This window comes from Salvelinus sp. IW2-2015, linkage group LG17 (assembly GCF_002910315.2).
Source record: "Salvelinus sp. IW2-2015 linkage group LG17, ASM291031v2, whole genome shotgun sequence".
In the NCBI taxonomy this organism is placed as follows: Eukaryota; Metazoa; Chordata; class Actinopteri; order Salmoniformes; family Salmonidae; genus Salvelinus; species Salvelinus sp. IW2-2015.
Window position 1 is genome coordinate 33,044,461 of NC_036857.1, and position 18,926 is coordinate 33,063,386.

At 42.8% G+C, this 18,926-nt stretch overlaps 1 protein-coding gene across 1 annotated transcript in view; it reads right to left on the reverse strand.

The window, feature by feature from the left end:
• Positions 1–18,926, reverse strand: part of LOC111976271 (multiple epidermal growth factor-like domains protein 6) — an 86,939-nt gene that overhangs the window by 32,623 nt on the left and 35,390 nt on the right. Inside the window, exons 11-16 of the mRNA XM_024005055.2 lie at positions 18,711–18,839; positions 18,389–18,517; positions 17,857–17,991; positions 17,568–17,702; positions 9,341–9,466; positions 6,357–6,488 (exon numbers count right to left, since the gene is read on the reverse strand). Coding sequence (XP_023860823.2) covers positions 6,357–6,488; positions 9,341–9,466; positions 17,568–17,702; positions 17,857–17,991; positions 18,389–18,517; positions 18,711–18,839 — 786 coding nt within the window. The remainder of the gene's footprint in view (positions 1–6,356; positions 6,489–9,340; positions 9,467–17,567; positions 17,703–17,856; positions 17,992–18,388; positions 18,518–18,710; positions 18,840–18,926) is intronic.

Here is an 18,926-nt window from a genome sequence, read left to right on the forward strand (position 1 = left end):
ACTGATACTTCAAACTCTTAGCTAGGCAGCTGCAGTCATCATCATCAAGTTGACAATCTACTGGCAAATGCTTTTTAATCCTTGTCATATGAAGAGAAATAATGAAGAAATTATAGATAAAACGTATCGGTGCTCATCGGCCATTGGACCAAACATTACACAAGTTGAAATCGCAAATTCAACAATGAGTGATTTGGAAGGAATTAGTGGCTAACTGCAAGCATGCAAAATCACTAGCCTGATATTCAGTGGATTGGCTATGTGGTCCAAGTCTGGGTTTAAGAGTCGTTTTCCAACTTAAAATGATAAACATTTAACATTGTCAATCAGCATGATTTCTGCCGCGCTCAAAGCCACTTAACTCGAACTGGGAAATCTGACTTCAGGAGTTCAAGACAACTGGGAACTCAGGGGAGAAAACAGAGCTCCGACTGGAAAATACGTTTTGAACGGTCACCAACTCGGAATTGTAAGTCGGAACTCGGGCCTCTTTCTAAAGCTACAACCTGAAGATCACTGACGTCATCATGATTTTTTTTTCTGAGTTCCAGTTGTCTTGAAAGCACCATAAATCCAGAGAATGCCAGATTGATGACAAATTATCAGCCCACGAAGGACCGTGCGCCACCTTCCTGTTCAAGTGAGCACAACAATCAGTTGAATCCAAAAATGTATTGTACGCTGTGGCATAAATGATGTATATGCCAGGGAGATATGTAAACTGGAGCTAAGAAAGTAATACTACGTGTATGCTGTATAGTAATGCTGTTAGGAGCCCATGTGCCTCACCCTAATTAGTTGGTATATTATCCCTCTTAATTTTGCCTACTGTTCTGACTTGGTGGTGCACATGTAGCCTATAACCTGTTTTAGAGAAATAGAATATATTAAAATATTGTAAGAGCTTTCATTGCTTGTAATGCCCTTTATTTATCCTACAATTCTGACTTGGTGTACAGGGAGAACACTGAACGGCCCATGTTCTGAATTCTGTCGCTGTACATTTCAAAAGTGCTGAACAAATAGTTACATTGACTACAGTACAGTCCGTCCTAGCTCGCTCATTAATGTCTTAATCAAAAATTACGCATTGACTCTTGTCCGCTTGTCGCCCCTTATGCATAATTTTGTACATCTCAATTGTCAGAAGAAACCAACATTGTTTAAGCAAGTCACCATATCAGCTATGTTTTTTTTAAAGACAGTAAATGAGCCTGAATGAACTGTTTCGCTGCAGACAAGGTTCCGCTGATAGCCAGGTGTAGCAGTGGTAAGATGTTGGGACTCTGTTGGGACAGCTTTATGTAGGCCCTAACAGTTTGTAGGCACCATTTGTCACCATTATAGTGCAATTAATGTATTGTTTAGTGTTGTGTAATGGCTTTGCTGGCATGCATTCCCCAAAACATTTTTTTGCCCCACAACATTTAATGCTAGAATCGCCACTGCGAGTTATACATATTTTAAAACAGCACTTATCAAATTTGATTTTCATAGAAGACATGAGAAAAACTACTCGTTCATTCTTTCACCATGAACACTGGTCAGATAATAATACATTAATAGTATTAAGGAGATGGAGAATGGAACAATTAATTCACCATGTAGTCTTTGGAGTTTTCTCTCTCTCTCACTTTTTCTCTCTCATTCTCTCTCTCTGTCTGTTTGTTTGTTAGAGTGTGAGGAGGGCGATGGGGTGTGGGCTGCTCAGGCCCTGTCCTCACTGTCAGAACGGGGGAGTGTGTGACAAACACAATGGAACGTGCCGCTGCCAACCTGGATACATGGGCACCCTTTGTCAGAGTGGTGAGAGACACACGTGGACGCACACTCTAGTTACCACTCCTCAGACTTAGTATAATGTAGGGGGGGGGAAAAAATGTATACAGTGGAGTATCGCATATAATTTAATATTGACACTGACCAAGTATCATTAGTAAAAATAAATAAATAATATAAAAAAATATTAATATTTTTGCTAAGTAGTAAGTAGTCAGCTGTACCTGTGCTCAAGGTATTTCTCAGCCTATCGCTTGTTCTCAATGTTCTAAATGGTGTGCCAACATGTTTTGAGAACTTAGTGCCTAAAAGAATTCTGATCCTTGAATTTTTCCCTGTTTTTGTTCATTCTAAAATGCATTAAATAAACAAAAAATCTCAGCAATCTACACACAATACCCCATAATGACAAGTGAAAACAGGTTTTTAGAAATGTTAGCAAAATTTATTAAAACATAAAAACAAATACTTATTTACATAAGTATTCAGACCCTTTGAATGAGACTTGAAATTGAGCATCCTGTTTCCATCGATCATCCTTAAGATGTTTCTGCAACTTGATTGGAGTCCACCTGTGGTAAATTCAATTGTTGGACATGATTTTGAATGCCACACACCTGTCTATATACGGTCCCACAGTTGACAATGCATGTCAGAGGCAAGCCATGAGGTCGAAGGAATTGTCTGTAGAGTTCTGAGACATGATTGTGTCAAGGCACAGAATCTGGGGAAGGGTACCAAAAAATGTCTGCACATTTTAAGGTCCCCAAGACACAGTGTGTCTCCATTCATTCTTAAATGAAGAATTTGAACCACCAAGACTCTTCCTAGAGCTGGCCACCCAGCCAAACTGAGAGGAAATCGGGGAGAAGGCCTTGGTCAGGGAGGTGACCAAAAACCGATGTCACTCTGGAGCAGAGCTCTAGAGTTCCTCTGTCGAATGGAGAACCTATCCAGAAGGACAGCCATTCCTGCAGCACTCCCCAATCAGCCTTTATGTAGAGTGGCCAACCGAAGCCAGACTCAGTTAAAGGCACATTAATCTCTGTATGTGAAACCAAGATTAACTGCCTTTGCGAAATGCCAAGAGTCAAGATGGCAGTATCATGCTGTGAGGATTTTTTCAATGGCATTGACTTGGAGGCTAGTCAGATCGAGGCCAAAGATGAAAGGAGCAAAGTACTAGAGATCCTTAGATTGAAACCTGATACAAGCCGCTCAGACCTCAGACTGGCGAAGTTCACCTTCTAAACAGAAAAACGACCCGAGACACAAGCCAAGACAACGCAGGAGTGGCCTTCGGACAAGTCTCTGAATGCCTTGAGTGCACAGCCAGAGCCCAAGGCTTGAACGCCGATCGAACATCTCTGGAGAGACCTGAAAAATAGTGCTCACAAACGCTCCCCCATTCAAATTCTGACAGAGCTCGAGAGGATCTGCAGAAAGAATTGGAAAATTATCCCAAATACAGAGTTTCAAGTTTGTTAGTGTATAATCAAGAAGACTCAGGCTGTAATCGCTGCCAAAGTGCTTCAACAAGTACTGAGTAAGGGGTCTGAATACTTACAGTTGAAGTTTTCACACGCTTTAGGTTGGAGTCATTAAAACCTGTTTTTCAACGACTCCAGAAAAGTCTGATAACAAACTATACTTTTGGCAAGTCGGTTTAGGACATCTACTTTGTGCAGATTACAAGTAATTTTCCAACAATTGTTTACAGACAAGATTATATCACTATAAATTCACTGTATGACAATCCAGTGGGTCAGAAGTTACATACACTAATTTGAATGTGCCTTTAAACAGCTTGGAAAAATTCCAGAAAAATGCATGTCATGGCTTAGAAGCTCTGATAGGCTAATTGACATAATTTGAGTCAATTGGAGTGTACCTGTGAGTTATTTCAAGGCCTACCTTTCAACTCAGTGCCTTTTTGCTTGACATCATGGGAAAATCAAAAGAGAAATCCGCCAAGACCTCAGAAAAATATTGTAGACCTCCACAAGTCTGGTCATCCTTGGAGCAATTCCAAATGCCTGAAGGTACTACGTTCATCTGTACAATAAGTACGAAAGTATAAACACCATGGGACCACGCAGCCGTCATACCCGCAGGATGGAGATGCCTTGTGTCTCCTAGAGATGAACGTACTTTGGTGCGAAAAGAGCCAAAAGTCAATCCCAGAGTAAAACAGCAAAGGACCTGTGAAGATTGCTGGAGAGAACGGGTACAAAATAATCTATATCTACAGTAAACGAGTCCTATATCGAAATACCTGAAAGGCCGCTCACAAAGGAAGAAGCCACTGCTCCAAAACACCATAAAAAAAGCATACTACGTTGCAACTGCACATGGGGACAAAGATCATACTTTTTGAATTTCATCTGGTCTGATGAAACAGAAATAGAACTGTTTGGCCATAATACCATCGTTATGTTTGGAGGAAAAGGGGGAGGCTTGCAAGCCGAAGGTTACCATCCCAACCGTGAAGCACGGGGGTGGCACATCAGGTTGTGGGGGTGCTTTGCTGCAGGAGGGACTGGTGCACTTCCAAAATAGATGGCATCATGAGTAGGAAATATTATGTGGAATATTGAAGCAAACATCTCAAGACATCAGTCAGGAAGTTAAAGCTTGGTCGCAAATGGGTCTTCCAAATGGACAATGACCCCAAGCACTTCAAAGTTGTGGCAAAATGGCTTAAGGACAACAAAGTCAAGGTATTGGAGTGGCCATCACAAAGCCCTGACCTCAAACCTATAGAAAATGTGGGCAGACTGAAAAAAGCTGTGCGAGCAAGGAGGCCTAACAACCTGACTCAGTTACACCAGCTCTACAGGAGAATGGTCCAAAATTCACCCAACTCATTGTGGGAAGCTTGTGAAGGCTACCCGAAATGTTTGACCCAAGTTAAACAATTTAAAGGCAATGCTACCAAATACTATTGAGTGTATGAAACTTCTGACCCACTGGGAATGTGATGAAAGAAATAAAAGCTGAAATAAAATCATTCTCTCTCGCTATTATTCTGACATTTCACATTCTTAAAATAATTGGTGATCCTAACTGATCTAAACAGGGATTTTTACTAAAGATTAAATGTCAGGAATTGTGGAAACTGAGTTTAAATGTATTTGGCTAAGTGTATGTAAACTTATGACTTCAAATGTATGTAATTGTGATATTTCATTTTTTTTTTTTATATAAAATTAGCACAACAAAAATTAAAAACTGTTTTTGCTTTGTCATTATGGGGTACTCGTGTAGATTGATGAGGAAAAAAACTCAAATTTAATCCATTTTAGAATAAGCTGTAAATAAACAAAATGTGTCAAAGTCAAGTGTCATGAATTCTTTCCGAAAGGCCCTGACAGAGCTGGTGTAACTGAGTCAGGTTTGTAGGCCTCCTTGCTCGCACACACTTTTTCAGTTCTGCCCACACATTTTCTATAGGTTTGAGGTCAGGGCTTTGTGATGGCCACTCCAATACCTTGACTTTGATGTCCTTAAGCCATTTTGCCACAACTTTGGAAGTACGCTTGGGGTCATTGTCCATTTGGAAGACCCATTTGCGACCAAGCTTTAACTTCCTGACTGATGTCTTGAGATYTTGCTTCAATATATCCACATAATTTTCCTGCCTCATGATGCCATCTATTTTGTGAAGTACACCAGTCCCTCCTGCAGCAAAGCACCCCCACAACCTGATGCTGCCACCCCCTGTGCTTCACGGTTGGGATGGTAACCTTCGGCTTGCAAGCCTCCCCCTTTTCCTCCAAACATAACGATGGTCATTATGGCCAAACAGTTCTATTTTTGTTTCATCAGATCATACCAGAGATTATTATTTTTGGTACCCTTCCCCAGATCTGTGCCTTGACACAATCATGTCTCAGAACTCTACAGACAATTCCTTCGACCTCATGGCTTGCTCTGACATGCATTGTCAACTGTGGGACCGTATATAGACAGGTGTGTGGCATTCAAAATCATGTCCAACCAATTGAATTTACCACAGGTGGACTCCAATCAAGTTGCAGAAACATCTTAAGGATGATCGATGGAAACAGGATGCTCAATTTCAAGTCTCATTACAAAGGGTCTGAATACTTATGTAAATAAGTTATTTGTTTTTTATGTTTTAATAAATTTGCTAACATTTCTAAAAACCTGTTTTCACTCTGTCATTATGGGGTATTGTGTGTAGATTGCTGAGGATTTTTGTTTATTTAATGCATTTTAGAATGAACAAAACAGGGAAAAATTCAAGGGATCAGAATTCTTTCCGAAGGCACTAAGTTCTCAAAACATGTTGGCACACCATTTWGAACATTGAGAACAAGCGATAGGCTGAGAAATACCTTGAGCACAGGTACAGCTGACTAACTTAACTACTTAGCAAAAAATATTAATATTTTTCTTATATTATTTATTTATTTTTACTAATTGATACTTGGTCAGTGTCAATATTAAATTATATGCGATACTCCACTGTATACATTTTTCCCCCCCACCCCTACAATTATACTAAGTCTGAGGAGTGGTAACTAGAGTGTGCGTCCACGTGTGTCTCTCACCACTCTGACAAAGGGTGCCCATGTATCCAGGTTGGCAGCGGCACGTTCCATTGTGTTTGTCACACACTCCCCCGTTCTGACAGTGAGGACAGGAGCCTGAGCAGCCCACACCCCATCGACCCTCCTCACACTCTAACAAACAAACAGACAGAGAGAGAGAATGAGAGAGAAAAAGTGAGAGAGAGAGAACAACTCCAAAGACTACATGGTGAATTAATTGTTCRATTCTCCATCTCCTTAATACTATTAAGTATTATTATCCTGACCAGTGTTCCATGGTGAAAGAATGAACAGAGTAGTTTTTCTCATGTCTTCTATGAAAATCAAATTTGATAAAGTGCTGTTTTAAAATATGTATAACTCGCAGTGGCGATTCTAGCATCTAAATGTTGTTGGGGCAAAAWAAATGTTTTTGTGGGGAATGCATGCCAGCAAAGCCATTACACAACACTAAACAATACATTAATTGCACTATAATGGTGACAAATGGTGCCTACAAACTGTTAGGGCCTACATAAAGCTGTCCCAACAGAGTCCCAACACCTTACCAATACTACACCTGGCTATCAGCGGAACCTTGTCTGGCAGCGAAACAGTTCATTCAGGCTCATTTACTGTCTTTAAAAGAAAACATAGCTGATATGGCTGACTTGCTTAAACAAATGTGGTTTCTTCTGACAATTGAGATGTACAAAATATGGCATAAGGGGCGACAAGCGGACAAGAGTCAATGCGTAATTTTGATTAWGACATTAATGAGCGAGCTAGGACGGACGTACTGTAGTCAATGTAACTATTTGTTCAGCACTTTTGAAATGTACAGCGACAGAATTCAGAACATGGGCCGTTCAGTGTTCTCCSTGTACACCAAGTCAGAATTGTAGGATAAATAAAGGGGCATACAAGCAATGAAAGCTCTTACAATATTTWATAATTKTATTTCTCTAAAACAGGTTATAGGCTACATGTGCACCACCAAGTCAGAACAGTAGGCAAAATTAAGAGGGGATAATATACCAACTAATTAGGGTGAGGCACATGGGCTCCTAACAGCATACTATACAGCATACACGTAGTATTACTTTCTTAGCTKCAGTTTACATATCTCCCTGGCATATTACATCATTTATGCAATAGCGTACAATACATTTTTGGATTCACCTTGTTGTGCTCACTTGAACAGGAAGGTGGCGCAACGGTCCTTCATGGGCAAATTTTGTCATCAAACTTTGTCATCAATCTGGCATTCTCTGGATTTATGGTGCTTTCAAGACAACTGGAAACTCAGAAAAAAATAAAAATCATGATGACGTCAGTGATCTTCAGGTTGTAGCTCTAGGAAGAGGCCCGAGTTCCCGACTTACAATTCCGAGTTGGTTGACCGTTCAAAACGTATTTTCCCAGTCGGAGCTTGTTTTCTTCCCCCTGAGTTCCCAGTTGTCTTGAAAGTCAGATTTCCCAGTTCTGAGTTAAGTGGCTTTGAGCGGGGCAGAAATCATGATGGATTGACAATGTTAAATGTTTATCATTTTAAGCTTGGAAAAACAACTCTTAAACCCAAACTTGGGACCACATAGCCAATCCACTGAATATCTGGCTAGTGATTGCTTTGCAATGCTTGCAGTTAGCCACTAATTCCTTCCAAATCACTCATTGTTGAATTTGCGATTTCCAACTTGTGTAATGTTTTGTCCAATGGCCGATGAGCACCGATACGTTTTATCTATAATTCCTCTTCATTATTTCTCTTCATATGACAAGGATTAAAAAGCATTTGCCAGTAGATTGTCAACTTGATGATGATGACTGCTAGCTTGCTAGCTAAGAGTTTGAAAGTATCAGTCCAATCAAAGCTACTGTAGATATAACACGATTTGACGTCATTTTCTCTGTGGCCAATGACTTCTAATGTAACTCTATGGCAGCACCCACGGGGGCTTGCATTTTTGGTGGGTTGCCGCTGATAACTCTCTACAGAGGGTTTTTCTGACGACAAATACTCTTGATCTGTCTCTCTCTCTCTTTCTCTCTCCCTCACTCTCCATCTCTCACATGTGTACTGTAATGGGTGCACAAGCCTTTTTTYTTAACATTGTTTTTATGGGTCCATATTGTGACACAACTCTTCCTGCGAAACAGTGAATGAAGAGATGCTCCAATGCTTTAGCTGCCCCATCATTTTCCYTGCCGTTTTGGTTCATGTTGACCTTAGCCAGAGGTGAACAAGGTCGAGTAAAGACACTCGATGCYTCCCAAATGGCAGAGCCCTGGTACAAAGTAGTGCACTWAGTAGGGAATAGGGTACCATTTGGGACACAGKYAGTGTGGTGTGGAACTTAAGCACTCACTTCTCTCTAAAACCGCCAGACTCAGTTCCATCTCSTCCTCCAAGGAGCTCGTATTCACAACAATGTCCAAGAGAAGCTCAAACGGACCCGAATGAAAGACATCAGAGATGGAATCACAACATGTTTTTTTTGGATTGTTTTACTATGGTTAGCCYTTGGAGAGAGATGTGTGGTCACATTGTTGAATGTAACACACATACTGCTGCGTCTCTGGCCAGCCCATCCCATGTTGATTTGAAGAGGGCTTTTAAAGAGGGCCGACCATGGCCGATATTGCTGCACAGGGATATTTCCATGCCGGTATGCCAGGATATTCCTATTGGATTTGTCATTATGCCTGGGCCAGCCAGATGAGGATGGGCTCTGGTTCTAGGAGTACTGGTTCTTCTATCTAGTTTTCCTTTTWTTCCAAACACCTCGGAGGTTGAGGTTTTCTGTGACAGCTCTATGTTGTGCACTGTTGATACTCTATATTCCTAGTGCCTGACAAATGTCCTTGGATGTTTGCGTAGTACACATAAGAGAAAAGGCAGCAATATAACAAATATTTTGGATTCAGTGATTGGAAACCACTCCACCAACCATCCCTGTTCCTCTTCCCCACTGCCCTATTAGCATGTTGCCCCCTGTCCTTACCAGTCTCGCAGTGTTGTCCAGTCACACCGTCAAGACAGTGGCACTGTCCTGTCACCTTGTCACATGGCGCGCCAGAGCAGTGGCACAATTGGTTACATCCAGCCCCGTAGCGCCCCTTCAGGCAGTCTGTAAGAGAGGACACACACACACAGACATTCATGATTCATTGACAGATAGTATGATGATATACAGATGAAGTATTTATGCTTACACAGCTGTTTGGCTACCCTCAATTGACCTAATTTGGATGAATATGTTTCGATTGGATTGACATGTAGGAAATATGTGTGGATGTGTGTTGGACACCATCTACTTATCCTGCATCAGTTTCTCTTGAAAGGTGGACCTATCTAGCACAGCATGTCCAGAAACTCCCCATTTGCTACAGGTGTAGGATCTTAATTTGACCCGTTTCCCACAGCAGGAAATAATCCTGCCACAACAGGAAATGTGAATTAATTTGTGGATTATAACTACGGAGCAGCTGCTGTACCCAATTTGATGGAAACCCGATTTGCCGTGGTTAAAGATACTGAGATTTCTGCACATTTTATTTTACATAGCTACGAAGGCAGTGGAGTGGGCAGCAGCTCCTGCTCAGTGCTCCTCTGCCGCATGCCCCTCCTTGATCGGAAATGAATGCCTTTGTCTGGTGTCGCCTATAAACTCCATGTTGTACACAAAGGACATGTTGGACATGTTCAGACTATTGCATTCCATGCCTCAGTAGGATATGTCATGTTATTTTGATCAGGAGGGGAGTCAGGCTACATGCAGCTATGTGCATGACCAACATGTTCGTACAAACACGCAGATACTTTTTTGGCCCCAATGCAAAACTGAAGTGGGGAGTTACATGGAGCTATGTACGCAGCATATCAAACACAGGCAACACACACATACACTCAGTCTAATTAGCAATGTAATATTCTTTAGCGATGTAATGTTGAAAAACAGCCCATGGTTCAGTAAGGGTGAGTAAAGAAAGAAACGTGAAGGGAGGTGGTGTGTGAGCAGCAGCTAATTAGAAACAATTACAAACTTTAGAAGCCCTTTTAAACCTCAAAAGCAATTTAAGATCCTACATATGTAATGTTGATGTACATGGGAAAGCAGCAATGTGCACTCTCTAGTAAAATTAATTGATGAGAGAGAGAGAGAGAGAGAACGTGCACATTGCTCACCACCCAACAATCACCCCAGAGCATCTGCACGACCACTCCCACCTGAAGAAGCAGACAGTAGGGATGTTTGCCAAGTCTCTAAAGGACGTGGCACTTGGTAGACAAACACCCCATGCCACACTGGACAGAGGACCACCCAGAGACCGCTACCAGACCARTGCACCACCAAGGAGCCCCAGGCCCATTCAACACCACACCAGACCCAGCGCACCCCACAGGCCCCACCCACCACCAGAGCATCACCACTTCCATCGGCTTATCCAGACTGGACCGGGCCCAGCCTACTACCCCGCACCAGACCACCACCAGACCAGAGAGGAAGCCCCACGGCCCAGACCTGGCCCCCCTCCACTCCACAGGGCCCAGCAGCAGGACCAGCACAGCTACGCAGAGGTCGTCAGAGGACAAGAGAACCCTGTAGAATTGAGTGAGATTAAACAGCTCCTCCAATACATCTGCACTAAACACACACGGACGCATACTTGTTCAATGAATAGGAATATTTATATATATAACATCATTTTTTTTTTGCTGTTATCCTGTTTCTCACTCTTAACAATTTAATAGTTAGTAGTTACTGTATTTTTGACTGCTATTCTTTCTCTTTGCAACATGAAATCACTATCACTTCGCATGTGAAACATTCAGGGCCTAAACTCACCAAGCTTTGGACTGAAGAGTTTAGCACTGGAGTTCAACAAAAATCTTAAAGATGTTGACGTCATCATTCTGCAGGAGACATAGTGTAAGGCTGACATTGTCACTCACTGTCCCACAGGCTACAGAGAGGTAATTGTGCCATCACAGAAACACAGCTCTGTCAATGGAGGCAGAGACTCTGGAGGACTAATCATTTGGTACAAATCCGAACTACAAAATCTAATTGATCCCCTCAATTTTACATTTGGTTAAAACTGAAAAATAACTTGTACTGACAGAAAAATATGTGTTCCTTTGCGCAATATATATCCCCCCCTCAGAATTCCCATATTACTCAGAGGAGATCTTCCCCACACTTGAGGAAGAGATGTGCCATTTCCAGGCCCAGGGAAATGTGCTCATCTGTGGGGACACAAATGCTCGCACAGGAACACTACCTGATCTAACGACCACACGAGGGGACAGCTTTATCACGGGCCATACTGTTTCTAACTGCCTTAATCTCCCCCATAGAAACAACAGTGACAGCACCATCAACAAAAACAGAAGGGATCTGTTGCAGCTCTGTAGAAGCCTGGTTCTGTACTTTGTCAATGGTCGTTTACAGGGYGACTCTTTGGGGAGWTTKACCTATTGGCCACAACACAGTAGACTATATGATTACAGACATTGACCCTTTCTCTCTCAGCTCATTCACTGTCAAGCCACTAACACCTCTATCTGATCACAGCCAAATTACGTTGTTCCTCAAAAGAACAGACATGGAAACAACCACACATTCACAGCCCAGTAAGCTATACAACATCAGCAATTCATACAGATGGGCCCAAAACAGCACAGAAGAATACCAGAAAGCAACCTGTAACCAAACTATCCAAACACACACTTAGATAACTTTCTGGATACCACATTCACTCATTGTCACGGCCGTGAAAAGAAGAGGACCAAGGTGCAGCGTGGTGAGCATACATTTTCTTTTATTAATAAAAATGACGCAGAACAAAACAATAAACACGACAAAATCAAACCATGAAGCTAAAGGCTATGTGCCCTAAACAAAGTCAACTTCCCACAAACACAGGTGGAAAAAAGAGCTACCTAAGTATGGTTCTCAATCAGAGACAACGATAGACAGCTGTCCCTGATTGAGAACCCTACCCGGCCAAAACATAGAACTACAAAACATAGAACATAGAATACCCACCCCAACTCACGTTGTGACGTGACACTCATAGTAAAGAAGGCATCAATCTAGCAGTAAAAAACATCAGGCAAACGGCAAAAGAAGCACAACTGAAATTGATAAAAAACAAAACAAAGACCACAGATGTCACGTTCTTGACCTTTATTTCCTTTGTTTAGTCTTTGTTTAGTTGGTCAGGACGTGAGCTGGGTGGGCATTCTATGTTTTGTGTTTCTATGTTGGGTTTGTTGTTTGGCCTAATATGGTTCTCAATCAGAGGCAGGTGTTTGTCATTGTCTCTGATTGGGAACCATATTAAGGTAGGCTGTTTTCACTGTTTGTTTGTGGGTGATTGTTCCTGGTCATTGCGTTCATTGTTTTTCCTATGTTCACATGTTCAGGACCGTAGCGTCGTTGGTTTCGTTCTTGTTTATTGTTTTGTTCGTATTGAAGAGTATTCAAATAAATATGGATACATACCACGCTGCCATTTGGTCATCCTCTCTTCCACATTACGAAGATCGTTATAGAATCACCCACCAAACTCGGACCAAATCGCAGCGTGGCATTCTACGCCATTAAAAAACCAATTCAAATTGAAATACCTATTAACATTTGGCTAAAACTAATTGAATGTGTCATTGAACCAATTATACTTTATGGCAGCGAGGTGTGGGGTCCACTGGCAAAATAACATTTCACCAAATGGGACAAACACCCCATTGAAACTGCATGTAGAGTTCTGTAAGATTCTCCTATATGTCCAGAGGAAAACTACAAACAATGCATGCAGGGCAGAATTAGGCCAATATCCACTAATAATAAAAACAACAAAGAAGAGCAATTCAGTTTTGGAAACACCTAAAATACAGTGACCCCCTCTCATATCATTACCAAGCCCTGCAATGCCAAGAGCTGAGCAAAGAAAAGAGTCCCCTCATCCAGCTGGTCCTGGAGCTGAGTTCACAAACCTGTTCTACTAACACACTGAAGCCTCAGGACCAGAAAATCCAATCAATCAGAATAAAACAAATTACAACACAATCAAAACAAAACTGCATTGCTTATTGGGAAAACAAGCACAAGCAAAATGCAGTGCCATCTGGCCCTAAATCGACAGTACACCATGGCAAACTATTTGACCATGGTTACTGATCAAAACCTTAGAAAAACCTTGACAAAGTACAGGCTCAGTGAGCACAGCCTTGCCATTGAGAAGGGTAGACAGGAAAACCTGGCTCCCTGTAGAGGAAAGGCTGTGCAACCACTGCACAACAGCAGAACCTGAGACAGAGCTGCATTTCCTGACAAAATGTCAAAAATATAAAACCATTAGAGAGTGTAATTTCCCCAAATTTGAAACCCTTATTCAAGGTTTCAAATACCTCTCTGATTAGGCTACTCATCCTGTTGGGGAAGGATGCAGAGAGCTGTGGGTTGGCAGCGCACTACATTGCTGCCTGCCATAAGATGAGGGACAGTGTCTGACAGACCAATCAACCTCTACTGTATGCTTATTGTTATTGTTCAATGTATGGTTATTTTGACCCTTGGTTATTGATGTCCCATTGACAATTTTGATTCTTATGATTTTCATATTGTAAATATCCAAAGTAAGCTTTGGCAATATGTACATTGTTACGTCATGCCAATAAAGCGAATTGAATTGGGGAGGGAGAGAAAAAAAGAAAAAATCCCGGCACGATTCCCCAATGTTCCTAATTGAATGCAGATGCAAGGCTCTGGTCGCTTCATGGCTTCCAGATGACAAGCAACTCAACGCCAACTTTGTGTTTCAGRGAAACTATTCTGGTTATTTTCGTCGTATGGACACACACACACAACCACACACATGCATAGCTATATACACACGCAGACACGAACAGTAATATAGTTACTTCGGCAGTAAGTTCACCTCCCCACACACACACCGTCATGGACGCAAGCATGCGTGTATGGAAATGCACYAACACACAAACACTTCTATCTCCCAAAGAGTTTGAGTATATCCATCACACAATGACCATCCTGCTAGGTCCAAAGKCAGACACAAAAGATAGAGGGAGGCATGGATGGGGGAAGCAGACCCAAAGGATGGCTCCGGTTCCTAGAACATCACCCTCAGAGGTCAATAAGCCTCCCTCCCACACATTCACACAGCTGCCTGTCAGTGTGGCCAAAACACTGCTGTATAACACACACGCACAAATGTTTTACATTTTAGTCTTCTGTTTTTTTAAGATGATATTTGATAAACAAGACAGAACATACACATACAAACAACAACATAATACAAACATCACACCTGCCCAGACCCACTAGCACACAGCTTCATCTCCAGCATCCCCTTCCGCCACACGGTTTCTCTCTCTCTCTCTCTTGCACGCACGCACGCACGCACGCACGTTCCAGATACACCAATGCCATTGTAAGCGAATTATCCGATTTTTACAATGTCTGGAGAAGTGTTTTAACGTGTTTGGTATTATAGAATGATGCAGTAGGGGAGACCGGGCTGAGAATCACATGGTTTGCTCATAGCAGGGTGCTGTCTGTTGATGCAGGGGTTGCAATGAGCTCTCCTTTTTTCCATGATCAAAATGTCACCCTTTAATGAACACTTCTGTTCTTACCTAATGGCTCCAATACAGTGGTCTCCAACTCTTGTCCTGGGGGACTACAGGGTGTACAGGCTTTTGTTCCAACCCCAGCACTTACACACCTGTTTCAAATAATCAAGGTCCTGATGTGCAGCTGACACCCTCCCCCCCAGCCTCCTGTTGATTATTGTGTAACTGCTCAGCACAAACAGCAAGAGAGAGGGAAACAGAAGACCAGTGTTGAGTAACTTATCTAAAATAAGAATATGAACTCATAAAGAGCTGGAACTACCGTGTGCATGGAAGACTGTGTGGTCCATGAGAAAAAAAAGATGGATGCCCTAACTGTGCATGTGCGTGTTGTGCAAGGTTGGGGTCCCTTGGAATTTAAGTCACTAAATTCAGGAAGTGATTAGCTTCTCCTTTTCAGTTAATTGAGAAATCATTTAAAATGGATGCAATTTTTTCAATTATTGAATTGGAATTGCAGTTGATTTCTTAAATTGAATGACTTAAATTCGAATTGACCCAATTACAAAGATTGTTTGCACAGTTCATATAAAGAAATCAGTCAATTCAAATAAATTCATTAGGCGCTAACCTATGGATTTCACATGACTGGGAATACAGATATGGATCTGTTGGTTACAGATACCTTTAAAAAAAAAGTAGGGCGTGAATAAGAAAACCAGTGGCCACCAATTGCCTCATGCAGCGAGACACATCTCCTTCGCATAGAGTTGATCAGGCTGTTGATTGTGGCCTGTGGAATGTTGTCCCACTCCTCTTCAATGGCTGTGCGAAGTTAATGGGTATTGGCGGGAACTGGAACACGCTGTTGTACGCGTCCATCCAGAGCATCCAAAATATGGATTTTTGCGCTGACAGAGATGGCCTCCTCGCTTCGCGTTCTTAGTAAACTATGCAATCTTTTTCTTCTTTATGTGTTATTTCTTACATTGTTACCCCAGGAAATCTTAGGTTTTATTACATACAGTCGGGAGGAACTATTGTATATAAGAGCAACGTCAACTCACCAACATTACGACCAGGAATACGACTTTCCCGAGGCGGATCCTCTGTTTGGTCCACCACCCAGGACAATGGATCGGATCCCAGCCGGCGACCCAAAACAACGGAGCCGCAGAAGGGGCGGAGCGGTCTTCTGGTCAYGCTCCGTAGACGGGCACATCGCCCACCGCTACCGAGTATACTACTAGCCAACGTCCAGTCTCTTGACAACAAGGTAGACGAAATCCGAGCAAGGGTTGCTTCCAGAGAGACATCAGAGATTATAACATTCTCTGTTTCACAGAAACATGGCTCACTCGGGATACTTTATCATAGTCGGTACAGCCACCTGGTTTCTTCACGCATCGCGCCGACAGAAACAAACATCTCTCTGGTAAGAAGAAGGGCGGGGGTGTATGCCTTATGATTAACGAGTCCTTTTGTTCACCTGACCTAGAATTCCTTACAAATAAATGCAGACCGCATTATCTACCAAGAGAATTCTCTTTGACTATAATCACAGTCGTGTACATCCTCCCCAAGCAGACACCTAGACGGCCCTGAAAGAACTTCATTGGACTATGTAAATTGGAAACCACATATCCTGAGGCTGCATTTATTGTAGCTGGGGATTTTAACAAGGCTAATCTGAAAAAAAGGCTCCCTAAATTMTATCAGCAAATCGAATGCGCGACCCGGGCTGGGAAAATTCTGGATCATTGTTACTCTAACTTCCGCGACGCATACAAAGCCATCCCTCGCCCTCCTTTCGGCAAATCTGACCACGACTCCATTTAGCTGCCCCCAGCCTATAGACAGAAACGGATTCCACGCTTCAAGATTGCTTCGATCACTTAGACTGGGATATGTTCCGGATAGCGTCGAACAACAACATTGATGTATACGCTGATTCGGTGAACGAGTTTATTAGCAAGTGCAGCGGTGATGTTGTACCAACGACAACTATTAAAACCGTCCCCAACCAGAAACCGTGGATTGAAGAAGACGGATGTGGAGGTCATGGACGGGCGTGATTTCACGTGGTCTGCAGTTGTGAGGCCGGTTGTACGTACTGCCAAATTCTTGAAAACGATATTGGAGGCGGCTTATGGTAGAGAAATGAACATTCAATTATCTGGAAACAGCTCTGGTGGACATTCCTGCAGTCAGCATGCCAATTGCACGCTCCTTCAAAACTTGAGACATCTGTGGGATTGTGTTGTGTGACAATTTAGAGTGGCCTTTTATTGTCCCCAGCACAAGGTGGACCTGTGTAATGATCATGCTGTTTAAATCAGCTTCTTGATATGCCACACCTGTCAGGTAGATACATTATCTTGGCAAAGGAGAACTGCTTACTAACAGGGATGTAAACAAATGTCTTCACCACATTTTAGAGAAATATGTTTTTTGTGCATATGGAACATTTCTGGTATCTTTCATTTCAGCTCATGAAACATGGGACCAACACTTTACATGTTGAATTTATATTTTAGTTCAGTGTAAATACACATTTCTGTTCCCAATAAATGGACAATGAAGTACTATTCTGCGTTGGTCTGGGCTGGCACGCCATGCACTGTACCCACCTAGGTCACAGTTGTCCCCTTGGAAACCAGGCGGGCACTGGCGCAGACACTCCCCTGTCACATGATCACAGAGTACCCCTGATGGACACTCACATTTCCTCTTGCAGGCAAGGCCATAGTATCCTCTGTCACATTCTAGAGAAGAGGCACAAAAGTGGGTTAAAAGTGCTGGTTACACATTTAGGGACAGTTTCCCAGACCCAGATTAAGCCAGATAGAACCATTCCTTGATGTGTGTGTGTGTGTGTGTGTGTGTGGGTGCATGCAGAACATCTCCTGAACCACTGACCCTCCTGGCAGTTCTTGCCCTGGTAGCCTGGTTTGCAGACACAGGAGCCATGGCGGCGGTGGCACTCCAGGGTGTTCTGTTGGAAACACTGGCACTCCTCCGAGCAGCCAGGTCCGTATGCCCACTTCGGACACGCTGGGTAGAGACGGCACACCAAAGGGTTAAACAGGACTGCAGGCCTGATAGGGCACACAGGAATACTGCCTGACTGTGTACATGGTTGTGCAGGGCAAGAGGTCCAGGGCCCGTACTGATAAAGAATCTCATTGTTGGGGTTATGATTTAGGATCAGTTTAGCCATTTAAATCACATTGAATAGCATTACATGGACAGAGGGGACCTGATCCTCGATCAGCAATCCTCTGAGATGCTTGACAGCCCCCGATCACAGTATGATCCTGACGTACTAGGAATGAGTCTTTCCTTGAAGTAATCACTGGGTCTGGCAATTGAAATAAATGGCTACAGGGAGTGAATGTATGACAGAAAGGAAACAGAAAGCAGAGAGTCGGTGAGATGTCACGCCACTCACGTAGGTGACAGAAACGCCCATAGAGCCCGGGGTCACACAGGCAGGCTCCGTAGGTCCGATGGCAGCGCCCTTTATTGGCACAGTTACACTTCTTATTGCAAAGTTTCCCATACAGGCCGCTAGGACAGCCTATGGAGCACAGACACACATAGAGAAGAGTAGCGAGTACATTATAGCACATTATAATGTGCGCCAATATTGGTATTTGCACTTTTGGGATAACTCAAATGCTAGGTAAGCTAAATCACATGTACCATTTAAAGAGAAAACAATGCTATTTTGATCCAGGTCTGCATGATAACATGAATGTGTGCCAACTCACCATCCTGGCACAGATCCCCACTGACTCCAGGTGGGCAGCGGCAGTGCCCGCTCACAGGGTCACAGGTGGCACCATTCTTACACTTACAAGTGAAGAGGCAGTTCCTGCCAAATGTGCCCTCTAGACAAGCTGAGCAGAGGGAAGGAGAGAGAGAGAGAGGGTGAGAGAAGCATAGACGTATGGCGTTAAGTCTCTCAATCAAAGCTGGATACGTCA